Source organism: Geotrypetes seraphini, chromosome 1 (genome assembly GCF_902459505.1).
Source record: "Geotrypetes seraphini chromosome 1, aGeoSer1.1, whole genome shotgun sequence".
NCBI classification, from domain to species: domain Eukaryota; kingdom Metazoa; phylum Chordata; class Amphibia; order Gymnophiona; family Dermophiidae; genus Geotrypetes; species Geotrypetes seraphini.
In genome coordinates, this window is record NC_047084.1 from 249,500,590 (window position 1) to 249,516,934 (window position 16,345).

A 16,345-nucleotide genomic window follows, 5' to 3' on the forward strand; every position below is an offset into this window, starting at 1 on the left:
AATTCTATTAAAAAAATTTACTACATGTAGAACATTTTTGACATGGAAAATGGCCATTATAAAATTGTGCATGGGTATACACGCATAAAGTAGGTGCACTAACAGGTGTAAGGTATTTCTGTAACAGGGCACCTTACAGCATGCCTACTTGAGGCCTATTCTGCAAAGAAAAGTAGGTACGTACTTTTCTTTATAGAATACCAGTACAGTGTTCTCCCCAGCGCTTTTTAGCCGGGCGCGCCGCTCAGCAAATTTAGATGCCCGCCCGGCTGTCATCTGCCACGAATCCTGCTGCCGCCACTGCTTAACGCGCAGTTGAAGAGCCGCCAAAAGACTCCCGCCTGACTAAACAAAACAAAACCCAGCAAGCGACTTGAACCCTGCTTCCCTTCTCTTCCCTCCAAAATCGGAAGTTACGTCCGGGGGGGGGAGGGGAGCTAGGGAAAAGAAGCTGGCACGGACAGTGGTACCTTTAGAGCCCCGGAGCATGCGGGAGATAGGCCAGCCACGGAGGGAAGCTTACTTGCTCTTGCTTACTTCAGGCCTTTCTCGCTGCCAAGTCCTGCCTACTTTCTGTTTCCGCGAAGGCTGGATCCGGCAACGAGAAAGGCCCAAAGTAGGCAAGAGCAGCAAGTTGTAAGCTTCCCTCTGTCGCTGATCTTTGGGAGATAGGTCAGCGACGAAGGGAAACTTGCAACTTGCCTTTGTCTGTAGCGAATCTGCTGGGTGTGTGAGACCAGAGGGGGGGTGAATGGGAGGAGAAATGCTGCTGTACCCAATTAGAGGGGGAGAGGGAACAGAAATGATGCTGCTGCTGCTATACCCAATGGGGGGAGGGTGAAGAAAAATGCTGCTGCTTCTGCTGTACCCAATTGGGGGGGGGGGAAGAGAAATGCTGATGATGCTGCTGCTGTACCCAATGTGGGGAGGGGGAAGAGAAGTGATGCTGCTGCTGCTGCTATACCCAATGGGAGGGTGAAGAGAAATTCTGCTGCTTCTGCTGTACCCAATTGGGGGGGAGAGAAATGCTGATGCAGCTGCTGTACCCAATGCGGGGTAGGGGGAAGATAAATGCTGCTGCACCCAATGGGGGGAGACATGCTGCTGCACCCATTGGGAGGGGGAAGATAAATGCTGCTGCACTGAATGGTGGAGGGGATGGGGAAGAGAAATGTTCTGCTGCTGCACCCATTTTTGGGGGGATGGGGAAAGGAAGAGAAATGTTGCTACTGCTGCACCCAATTTTTTGGGGGGAGGGGGAAGAGAAAAGCTGGTGCACCCAATTAGGGGGGGAAGAGAAAAGCTGCTGCTGCACCCAATTCGGGAGGGGAAGAGAAGTGCTGCAGTAGCAGCACCCAATTGGGGAGAGAGGGGAGAAGGAAGACCAGGGAAGGGAGAGGAGAGGCAAGAGATGCCAAGACCATGGGAGGGAAAGGAAAGGAGCTACCAGACCATGGAGTGGGGAGGGGGAGAGATGTCAGCACATATGGGGGGAGGGGGAGGATGGAGATCCCAGAGCATGGGGAAATTCTGGGCCAGCCAATCGCTGCCTGGCTGCTTCCTCTCCGACATTAGAATTGACGTTGGAAGTGAAGTCTTGTGAGTCCGGCGCTTGTACGCGCCTGGCCTGGCTTGTGGAAGCAGCAGGGAGAAATCAGCGTGGTGGCTTAGGGGGTAAGGAAAGAATCAGGGAAGTGGAGAAATTGGCGCGATGGCTTGGGGGGGGCAATCAGAGACTCATGAAATCACCAGACATAAAGGTAGAAAAAATGATTTTATTTTCAGTTTAGTGATCAAAATGTGTCTGTTTTGAGAATTTATATCTGCTGTCTATATTTTGCACTATGGCCCCTTTTACTAAACCATAATAGCGTTTTTTAGCGCAGGGAGCCTATGAGCATTGAGATCAGCACCGGGCATTCAGCGTATCTCCCTGCGCTAAAAACCGCTATTGCGATTTAATAAAAAGGAAGGGGATATTTTTGTCTATTTTTGTATAGTTGTTCCTGAGGTGACATTGCCTAAAATCGTCTGCCTTGACCTCTTTGAAAACCCGCGGAATATAAATGATAATTTACATTTTCTCTGCATACAGTGTGCTTTGTGGTTTTTGGTTTTTTTTTTCATTTTATTGTTGGTAGATCATTTTGACTTGGTCATTTTAAAAGTAGCTTGCAAGCCCAAAAAGTATGGGCACCCCTGCTGTAGAGCCATTTCTTGTATGACTGGATGAACTATATTTATCTTTTTTTTAGTTGTTTAAATTCATGCAGAAATAAATGGCTAGATTGAACCTAATGACTTCATTAACGCCTTTCCCTTTTTTAACCTCTATACCATTGGAAAGAGGGCAAATACTTCTTAAATTTAGTAAAAATATTCTGGCACAAGTGTCAAACCTTAAAAAAGGAAGTCATATTGAGCATTGGAAAATAATAATTAACTAATAAAAATAGTACATATTTAGGGCTCCTTTTACTAAATTACGATAGTAGTTTTAGCATGCGCTTAGCGAGCGGAGAATTGCCACGCGCGCTAGATGCTAACGCCAGCATGTGGGATGCTTATTTGAACTACTAAGGGTCTTCAGCATCTGTGTTCAGTGTGATGGAGGTGGTGGTACAGGGGATCTCCCCCTCAGCATGTACCTCAACCAGACGAGAACACAGAGCTGGACCCGGAGGTTCAGACTGACATAGACTGGGAGGATAGAAAGTCTGATTCCATGCCACTATTGTCCCTGAATTCAGTTTCTGTCAGAATCTGGATCTCTCCATGAGAACAGCAGTCAAGAGTAGATATCGGTCAAAGAATTGGGCTTGGGCAGATACTCTATATACTTTATCATGCAAAAGAAAGGCTCAGATTACTGGAGGCCAGTTCTAGACCTCAAGTCGGTCAATGCTGCACTGAAAGTACTGCATTTCTGCATGGAGACTGATAGGTCATAGTGGTAGTGGCGCCGGGGGAGTTTCTTGCCTCCCTCAATTTTATGAAGGCCTATCTCCACATTCCTGTTTTCTGGCCCTGAGGAGATACTTGTGATTCATGTGCTGAAGAAGAATTTTCATTTCTCTGTGCTTTCCTTTGGTATAGTAACGGATCTCACACTTTTACAAAAGTGATGGTGATGGTAGCAGCACACCTCTGCATGGAAGGAATCCAGGTGCACCCATATTTGGATGATTAGCTGATCAGAGCCCCATCTAAGGAGGAAGGCAAACTGATTGTTTTGAGACTGGTTCAATTCCTCCAGGACTTGAGATAGATCGTCAAGTTAAAGAAGAGCTAGCTGAAGCCGACACAGCACCTGGAGTACCCGACAACCCTTCAGCATTATAATTTATAAAAATGTTAAAAAGAACAGGCCCAAGAACAGAACCTTGAGGCACATCACTGGTAACATCCCTTTCCTCAGAGCGATCTCCTTTGATCACTACCCTCTGTCGCCTTCCACTCAACCAGTTCCTGACCCAGCCTGACACATTGGGACCAATCCAGAGGGCACTCAGTTTATTTATTAGACTTCTGTGTGGAACACTGTTGTAGGCTTTGCTAAAATCTAAATATACCACATCTAGTGCACATCCTCTATCCAATTCTCTGGTTACCCAGTCAAAGAAATTGATCAGATTTGTCTGACAAGACCTGTTTCTATTGAATCCATGTTGTCTCTGGTCCTGTAAGCCACAGAATTCCAGAAACTTTACTATTCTCTGTTTTAAAAATGTTTCCATTAATTTGCTTACCACAGAAGTCAGACTTACCGGCCTATAATTCACTACTTCTTCCTTACTTCTACTTTTGTGGAGAGGGACAACGTCCGCCCTTCTGCAGTCCTCCGGTACCACTCCCTACTCTAGAGACTCGTTGAAATGGTCAGTCAGTGGAGCTACCAGAACTTCCCTAAGTTCCTTCAGCAACCTCGGTTGTATACCATTTGGCCCCATCACTTTGTCTGCCTGGATCATTCCATATCAAGTGGACCAATACTGAAAACCGTCCACACTCAACCACCTTGAAATCCAACCAAATTTTACAGGGGTGTTTTCTAGGGTCTCAAATGAAACTCTGCAAAAATTTTGGGATCTATCTCAATTTGGTCAGGAGCTAGGGGTGACTGAACAAAAGCAATCGATCCACTCCCATGCCTCATGTGACCTAAAACGTCAACTTTGCTTAAGCACTGTAGCAGAAGGAAACTACCTAGGAGTCTGAAATTTTGTAGTTTGGTACAACATCTTGGGGCAAGTTTCTGTGCCAAGTTTGAAACCTTATGCAAACGTGCTTCCATTTTTACAGGTCAGCAAAGTAGGCAAAATAATTCACGAATGAAAATTTTTGGCACAGTTTGGCTCCATACTGCTACTGGTAGGTAAGTCAGCTGAGAGTACAACTTTACCAGCACCAATACCATGAGGTATTTCCAAGATTTGCAATATAAGCTTTTACAGTCAAGTGAAGCTGAAGATATGACCATTCCAAAAATATGGCTTTATGCATTTATGCAAATTTTCACTGTTTATCAGATTCAAATATCTCCAATGTGTAATTTTTTAAAAATTTTATTTTGTATATCATTTGAAAGAGCATGTTTTTTGCTACAGAAGCTATCCTGTTTCATCTTAGACCCGATCTTTCTTTGATGAGAATTAATGGTTTAAAGATAAGCATTACTTGCTTGCGTAAACATGTTATGTTTAAGGGTCATTGGCACTTAATTGTGAATGTGCAGTGGAACTATATTGATCTGAAAACTTATAACTAAGCTTTGCCAGCCACAAGTACTCATCTTGTACTATGCTCAGCATTTGACAAACTTACTGTGCACTTTTGCAAGATGACAGTCAAAACATGCATTGGCTTGCACAAACTACTTACTGCGTGCAAACCCAAACGCATAATGTGATTCACAAGAATGTACGCATAGCTGTAGTAGTATTTCTGATACATGCAGCTTTTCTGAACATGTTCTGATTTGCAACTATCATAGCACAGTGGCTGTATGAATAAGTAGCTTTAAGGTTCATCATGACCTTATAACACCATATGACTTCATTATTTGACAGAGCTTGCCTTTGGCGTGTTGCTTTCTGTCTATTCTTTCTGTGCAGCATCTGGTTCCCTAGTTAACTAGGCTATGCCTGTGTGAATTTTGGAAACTTACTCTGCACTTGCTGATACATACAACTTGCTATGCTCTATTTTCATTGTGTTCTCACACTGATATTTTTCATCTTACTTTTCTGTATTTTTAGGTGACTCTTATCTTATGGGGACTAATAATAAGCTAGAGCCCTGCAGTATTAGAATCTATGATAGTTCTGAGTTCTGGAGAAAGTTGCTTGAAGCTTATTTCTGATTTCTCTTTGCCTGACCAACAATTAATTAAAAGACGCTCTGGACTTTCTACTTTGTCTGTGGAATCTAATATCTGTACTCATCATGAAGCCTTTATTCTGACGAAGTTTGAATTTCTACAGAAAACCTGCTGTAATCCGTTCAGAAAACAGAATCACAGCAATATCAAAGGTCTACACCCAATTGATCTTCCTGCAGCTGATCATTTAAAAGCTGTACCAAAGCACGAGTTTAAACCAGGCTAAAAGCTTTGCCCAAGATGCAGGCAAGACTTGCATGTCAAACTGCAAGATCTAAGTAGCCCTAAGTCTGATTTTGACAGTAATGACCTTACCAATGCATCTGAAAACCTCAATGCTAGCTTTTCACCTTTAGGAATCTCTCCTCTAAAGATTCAATGGATTAGCAAGCAAAATTCCTTAGGTTATGCTAAATGCAAACTCTCTGAAGCCCATAATGCAATTGCAGACCAAACTGCAGTTATTGGTGACTTAGCTCTAGCTGATATCAAAACAGAACCAGAAAGTGGCCAGTGTAAAAGGTGTTCTGACTATGACCTTCTATTGACTGAACTAAAGCAGAAGTTGGAACTATCTAGTAATAGGGAGAAAATACAAATTCTTACTCTTGCTCCACATAGCTGGACTATTGAGAAAACTGCTTTGGAATTCGGTGTTTCAACAAGAATGGTTAAAAAGGCCAGGGAGCTGAAACAGCAGAGTGGCATTCTTGCTGTTCCAGCAATAAAGAGAGGAAAAGTGCTTGCTCAGCAGATTATACAGAAAGTCCTGGATTTTTAAGAAGATGATGAAATCTCTAGAATATGCCCATTCAAAAAAGATTGTCTCTGTTCAGATCAGTGGTGAAAAAGTGCAAAAGCAGAAAAGATTGCTATTATGCAATCTGAAGGAACTGTACACCACCTATCGCAGTCAGCATGGGCCTGAAATTGGGTTCTCAAAGTTCTGTGAGCTTCGGCCAAAGTGGTGTGTCACAGTCAGTTCATCAGGGACTCATTCAGTCTGTCTCTGCACACTGATAGGGGAGGGGCATCGGGCTGCTTTAATAAATAAATGAAAATACTGGTAAAAAAACTAAATAAAAAACCAAAACCATGATAAAATGCCAAACCTGACTGCAAGTGGTAGTGAAAGTAGCATAAGGCACCTGTAGTACTATTAGTGCCAGAGCTGCTTAGAATAAAGAACCGTGCTGTACATGAGGAGAAAAAAGAAAGAATGAGGTGATAAGATGTAAAGTGCTGGCCCATCACTGCATCACTTGATAAAACTAAGGAGCGATATTTTAGAGCAGGGGTGCCCACACTTTTGTGCTTGCGAGCTACTTTTAAAATGACCAAGTCAAAATGATCTACCAACAATAAAATAAAAAACAAAAAACACAAAGCACAATGTACGCATAGAAAATGTTCATATTGTCTGTTTTAAAATGACTCAAGAAATTTAGTTACTTTAAGAAGGGTGGGGGTGGGGATGTATATTTTTGTTCTAGATGATATGATTAAAAATTTCAAGTGTTATATTGAAAGTTTAATGGATATTTTATTGTACACTTGTTTAAGATTTAAAATGAATAAAGAATTTAAAACCAAAATGACCAAGTCAAAATGATCTACCAACAATAAAATTTAAAAAAAACACAAAGCACACTATATGCATAGAAAATGTTAATTATCATTCCTATCCCGGGGTTTTTTCAAAGAGGTCAAAGCAGATGACTCTATGCACTGTCACCTCAGTAACAACCATACAAAAATAGACAAATATACCCCCCTCCCTTTTTACTAAACCACTATAGCAGTTTTTAGCGCAGGGAGCTACGCTGAATGCCCAGTGCTGCTCTCGACGCTCATAGGCTCCCTGCGCTAGAAACCTCTATTGCGGTTTAGTAAAAGGGGACCATAGTGTAAAATATAGACTGCAGATATAAACACATTTTGATCACTAAATTTAAAATAAAATCATTTATCCCAGGACAAGCAGGCAGCATATTCTTAACGCATGGGTGATGACACCGACGGAGCTTCGGTACGGACACTTTTAACTAGAAAGTTCTAGTTGACCGCACCGCGCATGCGCGGGTGCCTTCTCGCTCGACGGAGGAGAGCGTGGTCCCCAGTTTCTTCGTTTCCGCGGAGCGAAGAAGACGCATGTGTTTTCAACGGCCGTTGAAAAATCAATTCCTGCCTTCCCGCTCGCGTAATTTTTCATTGTTTTTCTCTTTTTTTCCCTTCGGGTTACTTTCCTTTTTATTTTCAAAAAAAAAATTGTCGGATTTTCTTTATTTTTCAGGCCGGCCCCGGCGGGGCCTGTTGCCACCATACAGGCCTCCGACTTTGATTTTGCGGAGGCCGTGTTTCCCTTCATGCCCCCTCAACCGGGCTTTAAGAAGTGCCAGCGGTGTGCACGCCCGATCTCTCTTACCAACCCGCACAATTGGTGCCTGCAGTGCTTGGGTCCAGAGCATCGGGCGGACACCTGCACCCGCTGTGCTACGCTTAAAAAGTGCACCTTAAAAAATAGGCAGATCCAGCAAAATATTCTATTCGGTACCGGATCTGCCATGGAATCTGCCGCGACGTCGACGGCACCGCAAAAGTCGACACTGACTACTTCGACTCCACCGGATCCTTCTTCGGGGTCGCTGGCCCCAGGTAAGCCGGCTAAGAAGCCTTCCACTTCCCTTGAGCGCCCTCCTGCCACGGTTGCGACACCGGCAACCCCGGCACCGCATCGACCCCGCAAACGCTCCGCTCCGATATCGGTGAGTGCCTCGTCATCGGCCTCCTCATCGCCGGAGCGTAGAGCGGCACCTATGGTACCGAAGAAGAAAAAAGCGGTACCGGTGCCTCCCCTGGACGACCGCATCGCGGCCATACTCCAAACACAGTTACAGGAGCAGCTGCAACAACAGCTCCAACAACTGTTGCCGGCGTTGCTGGCACCGCACCTTCCGGTACGGGACCGGTCCGAGCCTCGCACCGTTCCATCGGTGTCGACCCCCTCGGTACCGCTCAACACTTCCATGCCGGTCCTCTCGGCTGAGCCACATCTTTCCCAACCTACGGTACAGACCCGCTCTGATGCCGATCCTCCTCGGTACCAGGTACGGCACCGGTCTTCCTCACCCGGTACCGCCTCGGTCCGCTCTGGCAAGTCTCTCTCCAAAACCCGCCATGCCGAGCCCTCCACACTGATGTCCCGTCATGCGCACCCCGACATCAGGGACCCAGACTTATGGGAAGAATCCCCACACGGTACCGAGGAAGACGCTTCCTCCACGGACGAGGAACCTTCAGTGACTGATACCGTCTCAAAACCTGAACAGTCCTCGTTCACCAAATTCCTTAGGGAGATGTCTGCTGCTCTTTCCATTCCCTTAGAGTCCGACTCTAAAAAGTCACAGGCCTTTCTCGATGCCTTAGACTTTGAGCAACCTCCTAAGGAATTCCTCAAGTTACCCGTACATGACATCCTACGGGAAACTTTTTATAAGAACTGGGAGAACCCCCTCACTGTCCCGGGGGCCCCTCGCAAATTGGATAGCTTGTATCGGGTCATTCCCATCCCAGGGTTTGACAAGCCTCAATTGCCCCATGAATCTCTCCTGGTGGAGTCCACCTTAAAGAAAACTCAGGGCTCCAGTGTCTATGCCTCCACCCCTCCTGGCAGAGAGGGAAAAACTATGGATAAGTTTGGCAAGCGCCTTTTCCAGAATGCAATGCTGGCCAACAGGGCAAATAATTACACCTTTCACTTCTCCTTCTACATGAAGCATCTGGTGCAACAACTCTCCGCCTTACAAAAATACATCCCTGAACGTAAGGTACCTCTTTTTCAACAACAAATTTCCAGTCTGCTCCAACTCCGGAAATTCATGGTGCGCTCCATTTATGACTCATTTGAGCTGACCTCTCGAGTGTCTGCCATGGCTGTTGCCATGCGGCGTCTGGCCTGGTTGAGAGTTTCTGACCTCGACATTAACCACCAAGACCGCCTGGCTAATGCACCTTGTCTTGGTGATGAACTCTTCGGGGAGTCCCTGGACTCAACAACCCAAAAACTCTCGGCTCACGAGACCAGGTGGGACACCCTGGTGAAGCCTAAAAAGAAGACCCCGCCTGCTCGCTCCTACAGACAGCAGTCTTCCTACCAACGCAGGTTCTCGGCCAGACCTCTCATCCCGCCTCAACAGCAGCCTCGCCGACCTCGTCAATAGCATCAAACTCAGGCTCGCTCACAGTCTCACCAACCTGCCAAGCCTCTTCCTCCGTCAAAACCTTCTCAGCCCTTTTGACTTTTTCCTCCAGGGCATAGCCAGTCTCCCACCATCATTGCCTCTTCCACAGCCTATCGGAGGTCGCCTCCAAATCTTCCTCAGCCGTTGGGAGGTCATCACATCAGACCAATGGGTCCTCAACATCATTCGCCACGGCTACTCTCTCAACTTCCAGACTCTTCCAACAGACAATCCTCCCGTAGAGTCTGCTTCTCACTCCTCCCAAACCCCCCTCCTCCTGAGGGAGGTCCAATCCCTCCTTCTTCTCAATGCCGTCGAAGAGGTGCCTACGGACCAAAGGGGTCAGGGATTCTACTCCCGCTACTTCCTGGTTCCCAAGAAGACAGGAGACCTCCGTCCCATCCTCGATCTCAGGGACCTCAACAAGTGTCTGGTCAAGGAGAAGTTCAGAATGCTCTCCCTTGCCACGCTTTACCCTCTTCTCTCTCAACACGACTGGCTATGTTCCCTGGACCTCAAAGAGGCCTACACTCGCATCCCAATCAATCCGACTTCACGTCGCTACCTACGGTTTCAGATACAGCACCGTCACTATCAGTACAAAGTGCTACCCTTTGGCCTCGCATCATCACCCAGGGTGTTCACCAAGTGCCTTATTGTGGTGGCGGCCTTCCTCAGGTCTCACGACCTCCAGGTGTTCCCCTACTTGGACGATTGGTTGGTGAAAGCGCCTACATCTCCGCTTGTGCTACAAACCACTCATCACACCATCTCGCTCCTCCATCTACTGGGGTTCGAGATCAACTACCCCAAGTCGCACCTACTTCCCACACAGCGACTTCAATTCGTTGGAGCAGTTCTGGACACCACTCTGATGAGGGCGTTTCTTCCCGCCGACCGACAACGGACCCTGCTCCATCTCTGTCGTCAGGTACTCCATCACTCCGTCCCAGCTCGGCAAATGATGGTCCTCCTGGGCCACATGGCCTCGACGGTCCATATGCTTCCTCTGGCGCGACTCCACCTCAGGACACCTCAATGGACTCTTGCCAACCAATGGTCACAGACCACGGATCTTCTTTCTCATCCCATCTCTGTGACATCGTCTCTTCAGCAATCTCTTCACTGGTGGTTGAACTCCTCAAATCTTTCCAGGGATCTACTCTTTCATCTACCCCCTCACTCCATGATCATCACCACGGATGCCTCCCCCTATGTGTGGGGAGCTCACCTGGGAGATCTACGCACCCAGGGACTCTGGACCCCTCAGGAGCGTCAACATCACATCAATTTCCTGGAACTCAGCCATGTTCTATGCTCTCAAGGCCTTCCAGCACCTTCTCTACCCTCAGGTTCTTCTCCTGTGCACGGACAATCAAGTCGCCGTGTACTACATAAACAAGCAAGGCGGCACCGGATCCCCCCTCCTCTGTCAGGAGGCCCTCCGAATATGGACCTGGGCCACGACCCACAGTCTCTTCCTCAAGGCTGTATACATCCAGGGCGAACAGAACTCCCTGGCCGACAATCTCAGCCGCATCCTTCAACCCCACGAGTGGACTCTGGACCCTCCAACACTCCACTCCATCTTTGCTCGCTGGGGCACTGCACAGGTGGACCTCTTTGCAGCTCCTCACAACCATCAGCTGCCCCAGTTCTGTTCCAGACTCTTCTTTCCTCATCGTCTGACCCCAGACGCATTCCTGCTCGACTGGACGGATCGGTTCCTCTATGCCTTTCCTCCTCTACCTCTGATGTTGCGGACGTTATCCAAACTCCGCAGGGACAGGGCCACCATGATTCTCATCGCCCCTCGGTGGCCTCGCCAACACTGGTTCTCCCTCCTGCTTCAGCTCAGCTCCAGGGAGCCCATTCCTCTTCCTGTGTTTCCTACTCTACTTACGCAGCAGCATCAGTCTCTACTACATCCCAATCTGTCTTCACTCCACCTGACAGCTTGGTTTCTCTCGGGCTAACCTCTTCAGAGAATCTGTCTCAGCCCGTCCGTCGCATTTTGGATGCATCTAGGAAACCGGCCACCCTCCAATGTTACCATCAGAAGTGGACCAGGTTCTCCTCTTGGTGTCACGATCCCACCTCATTGGCGGTGGAAACTGTATTGGACTATTTGCTCTCTCTCTCCGACGCTGGCCTCAAGTCTACCTCAGTCAGAGTCCACCTCAGTGCCATCACTGCGTTTCATGAGCCTATCCTCGGAAAACCGCTTACGGCTCATCCTTTGGTTTCCCGGTTCATGAGAGGCCTCTTCAATGTCAAACCACCTCTGAAGCCTCCTCCTGTCGTCTGGGACCTGAATGTGGTTTTATCAGCTCTCATGAAACCTCCTTTTGAGCCTCTTGCCACAATTTCGCTCAAACTTCTAACATGGAAGGTGCTTTTCCTCATTGCCATCACCTCTGCCAGGAGGGTTAGTGAGATGCATAGACTGGTTGCCGACCCTCCTTTCACTGTTTTTCACCATGACAAGGTGGTTCTGCGTACCCATCCTAAATTCCTTCCCAAGGTGGTCTCGGACTTCCACCTCAACCAGTCCATTGTGTTGCCTGTCTTTTTCCCTAAGCCCCATTCTCATCCTGGGGAACAGGTGTTGCACACGCTGGACTGTAAGCGTGCCCTTGCATACTACCTTGACCGTACCAGGGCTCACCGCTCCTCACCTCAGCTCTTTCTGTCCTTCGACCCTAACCGTCTAGGTCGCCCTGTCTCTAAACGAACGCTTTCCAATTGGCTTGCTGCCTGCATTGCGTTCTGTTATGCTCGGGCCGGTCTCTCACTGGAAGGTGCTGTCACGGCCCACAGGGTCAGAGCTATGGCCGCTTCTGTGGCTTTCCTCCGTTCCACGCCCATCGAGGAAATCTGCAAGGCTGCCACTTGGTCCTCAGTTCACACGTTCACTACTCACTACTGTCTGGATGCCTTCTCCAGACGGGATGGACACTTCGGCCAATCTGTGTTACAAAATTTATTTTCCTAATGGCCAACCATCCCTCCTCCCTCTCTGTTAGCTTGGAGGTCACCCATGCGTTAAGAATATGCTGCCTGCTTGTCCTGGGATAAAGCACAGTTACTTACCGTAACAGGTGTTATCCAGGGACAGCAGGCAGATATTCTTAGGACCCGCCCTCCTCCCCGGGTTGGCTTCTTAGCTGGCTTATCTTAACTGGGGACCACGCTCTCCTCCGTCGAGCGGGAAGGCACCTGCGCATGCGCGGTGCGGTCAACTAGAACTTTCTAGTTAAAAGTGTCCGTACCGGGGCTCCGTCGGTGACGTCACCCATGCGTTAAGAATATCTGCCTGCTGTCCTTGGATAACACCCGTTACGGTAAGTAACTGTGCTTTTTCCTACCTTGTTGTCTGGTGATTTCATGAGTCTCTGGTTGCACTTTCTTCTTCTGACTGTGCATAAAATCTTTCTTCCCTTCTTTCAGTCTGTATGCTTCCTCTCCTCCTCCTCTTGCTCGCACCCCCATAGCCTCCCGACCCCCCCCCCCCCATCATGTAGAAGCTCCTACTGGTGTCCTGCTGCTTCCTCTTGGCGGTCCCGGCCCTTCTGTGAGCCCTGCGCCTGCGCTGCTTCCTCTTCCGGCGGTCCCGCCCTTTCTCTGACGTCAAGCCCTCTTGCCCCATCCAACCGCGGCACCCCCGACACGATCGGGGCAAGAGGGAGCCCAAGCCCTCTTGCCCCGCCGACTCCCCAACTCCCTGACAATATCGGGCCAGGAGGGAGCCCAAGCCCTCCTGGCTCTGGCGACCCCCCCCCCCCCCCCCCCCGCTAGTTGTTCGGGCCAGGAGGGAGCCCAAATCCTCCTGGCCACGGCGACCCCCTACCCCCACCCCGAACTACATTACGGGCAGGAGGGATCCCAGGCCCTCCTGCCCTCGACGCAAACCCCCCTCCCCCCAACGACCGCCCCCCCCCAAGAACCTCTGACCGCCCCCCCCCAGCCGACCCGCGACCCCCCTGGCTGACCCCCACGACACCCCCACCCCCCTTCCCCGTACCTTTGTGTAGTTGGCCGGACAGACTGGAGCCAAACCCGCCTGTCCGGCAGGCAGCCAACGATGGAATGAGGCCGGATTGGCCCATCCGTCCCAAAGCTCCGCCTACTGGTGGGGCCTAAGGCGCCTGGGCTAATCAGAATAGGCCCGGGAGCCTTAGGTCCCTCCTGGGGGCGGGGCCTTGGGCCTTACCTCCCTCCCCCCTTCTTATGTAACATCTGCACTTTCCTCCGTTGCATTCCAAAATCATACCTCTCTTCTTCTACCCACTGCTTCCTCTGCCACTTCTGCTTCCCGCGATGTGCAGTAAAGCATAGGGAAACCATGGGACTTTCCATAATGCATCACTGCTGCACACTCTGCCAGTGCTGATTCTAGTTCCACCCTCACAAACAGGAAGTGACTTCAGAAAAGGGGGACTGGAATCAGCAACGGCAGAGCGTGCCTCAGCGCTACATTATGGAAGGTCCAATGGCTTCTCTCTGCTTTTGTTCCCACTGCTGCTTGTCATAACGTGTAGCAGCGGGTAGAAGAAGAATGATGCAATTTTGGTGTTGCGCAGAAGTCATCTGCAAGAATCTCCCTTTTCTGAGAGGCCCCAGTGTGGCAGCCATCCTCTCAAGCTGCCTGTAGCTATCGCGAAGCTTTCCCTCTGCTGCAGTCCACCCAAGAAACAGGAAGTTGTGTCAGAGGGGGCAAATTGCAGCAGAGGGAAAGTTTTGTGATGGCTGCAGGCAGCTTAAGAGGATAGCTGCTGTGCCAGGGCTCCTCTGAAAAGGGAGATTGATTTTTTTTTTTTTTTTTTTAAAGGCTGGGAAGAAGAGAGGAAGGTAGGGAGATGGACCATAGTGGGGAGAAGGGAAAGAGATGACTGGAGCTGTTGGGCCCAAGAGAGCTGCCCTGTTTGCACCCTCTCCCGCTCCCCCCCACCCCCCACCCTAACACTGGACTTGATTGGAAGTGCTATGGGGGGTGGGAGGCAGAACAAAGATGGACGATTAAAAGGCCTGCTGCTGATGTTGCTTAGTTTTCACAGCTCCAAAAAAGATACCTGTGCATTCAGGGTACAAAACCTAAGTGCCAAGTCCGGTCTTTTTTTTAGTCACTGTGGTGACCTGGCATCTAAGGGTTGTTGAGCCTTACCTTAAGGAAATTCTTAAACAATATTGAGAGAGAAAGAAGGTGCATCTTAAGAACATTTAACAGAATCCACATAACTTTATTAGCAGTAGGATGGGGCAGTGTTAACCACTGCTACTGTCTGCCCTTTAATGGAATTTACTGTGGTGTCTGAATTTTATGAAATGGAAAAGCTTTGGAGCAGTTAAGATTTCATAGTTGTTAATTTTGTCTGCCTCTTATGCTTTTTTTTCTCTCATGGAAGAATATTCTTTGGAAGACTCAGATGGGGATGCTGTCACTGATATAACAGTTAGCTCGGTCCACACCAGTGATCTTTCTTCATTTGAAGAAGAGAGTGAAGAGGAAGCTATAATCTCAGACAGTACTGAAGAAGGCGAAATCACATCAGATGGTAACATTAGTTCTATGTTTAACAGCACTGTGTGGAATTTAATGTGGATTATTTCTGTCAACTTTTATAATATCACATTTTTGTATGTGTAAATTTAAAGCATAAAAACAACAAAAGAAGAAAACTGCTAAGCCAAAATGCATTGGGCAGCTTCATGATCTTGTTGAATCATTAGATTGCATGCCTCTATTCCGATGTTGTGCTTAAGTAGCATCTAGTTTAGGCTGCTCTTTACAGTAATTTTTATGTTTTTTATTATTTTTTAATATATTTAGAAATAAAGCTAGGTACAAGGTAAACTAAAATAATAATCATCAACATTCTCATATTACAAGATAACCAACCTACAAGCCAACATCAAGAACCTAATTTAAAGAAAAAATATAGATACTTTAAGAAGTAAGACAAATTTTCTAATTATAAGTGGCTTAACATTCAATTCATTCCTAATACAATCAAGGTCATTTCTCATGACCCTTGAAAACCTTCTAGTTATAAAGAATCCCCAAAAATAATCTTCCCCTGATAAGGTGACTTGACACTTACATGAATATTATAGAAAAATGTTGCACCCAGAGCCAAAACCCGAAGCTTTAAGACCAAAAATGTCTTACGTCTAAGTTGAGTGGCTCTGAATACATCAGGAAACAAATTAATTTTCCTACCAAAAATACTTACTTCCTTTTTCCCAAAATTTTTATTACTAAAGACTTACCACTTTCATGAACAAAGGAGCGTGAGTCTAGTCCTATTGTATAAAGTGAACAAGCTCTGACTGTGATCCTGAAAACAGCTCTAAGAATTTTGATGAAATGGGGTCAATCTACAGTTTTTGGTATGAGAAAGTGATTTAGCTAGGTCTGGAGATCATCAAAACTCATTTAGGAGGTCAAAGGGGGGAATTTTCAGATATTCCCATCTCCCTCTGCACCCATTGGTCAGACAAGGAAGCTTAGCCAGCGAATAGACTACAGGGAAAAACAAGACTGAAGGTTGCTGAGCAGGTTGCTAAGGCACTGTCTATGTGTACCTACTGCTTCCACCTCCCTCTGCAGCCCATTGGTCAGACATTCCTAAGGAAGCTAGGCTGCAGGGAAAAACAGGACTGAAGGTTGCTAAACAGGTTGTTAAGGCGCTTGCAGTCCATTGGCCATACATTCCTATGGAAG

At 47.6% G+C, this 16,345-nt stretch overlaps 1 protein-coding gene across 4 annotated transcripts in view; it reads left to right on the forward strand.

Moving 5' to 3' along the window:
* The window catches only part of BOD1L1 (biorientation of chromosomes in cell division 1 like 1), a 425,195-nt gene that overhangs the window by 62,484 nt on the left and 346,366 nt on the right, over nucleotides 1-16,345 (forward strand). For all 4 annotated transcript variants that reach the window (XM_033949017.1, XM_033949024.1, XM_033948998.1 and 1 more), the window contains exon 5: nucleotides 15,027-15,176. In XM_033949017.1, the coding sequence (XP_033804908.1) occupies nucleotides 15,027-15,176 (150 nt within the window). The remainder of the gene's footprint in view (nucleotides 1-15,026; nucleotides 15,177-16,345) is intronic.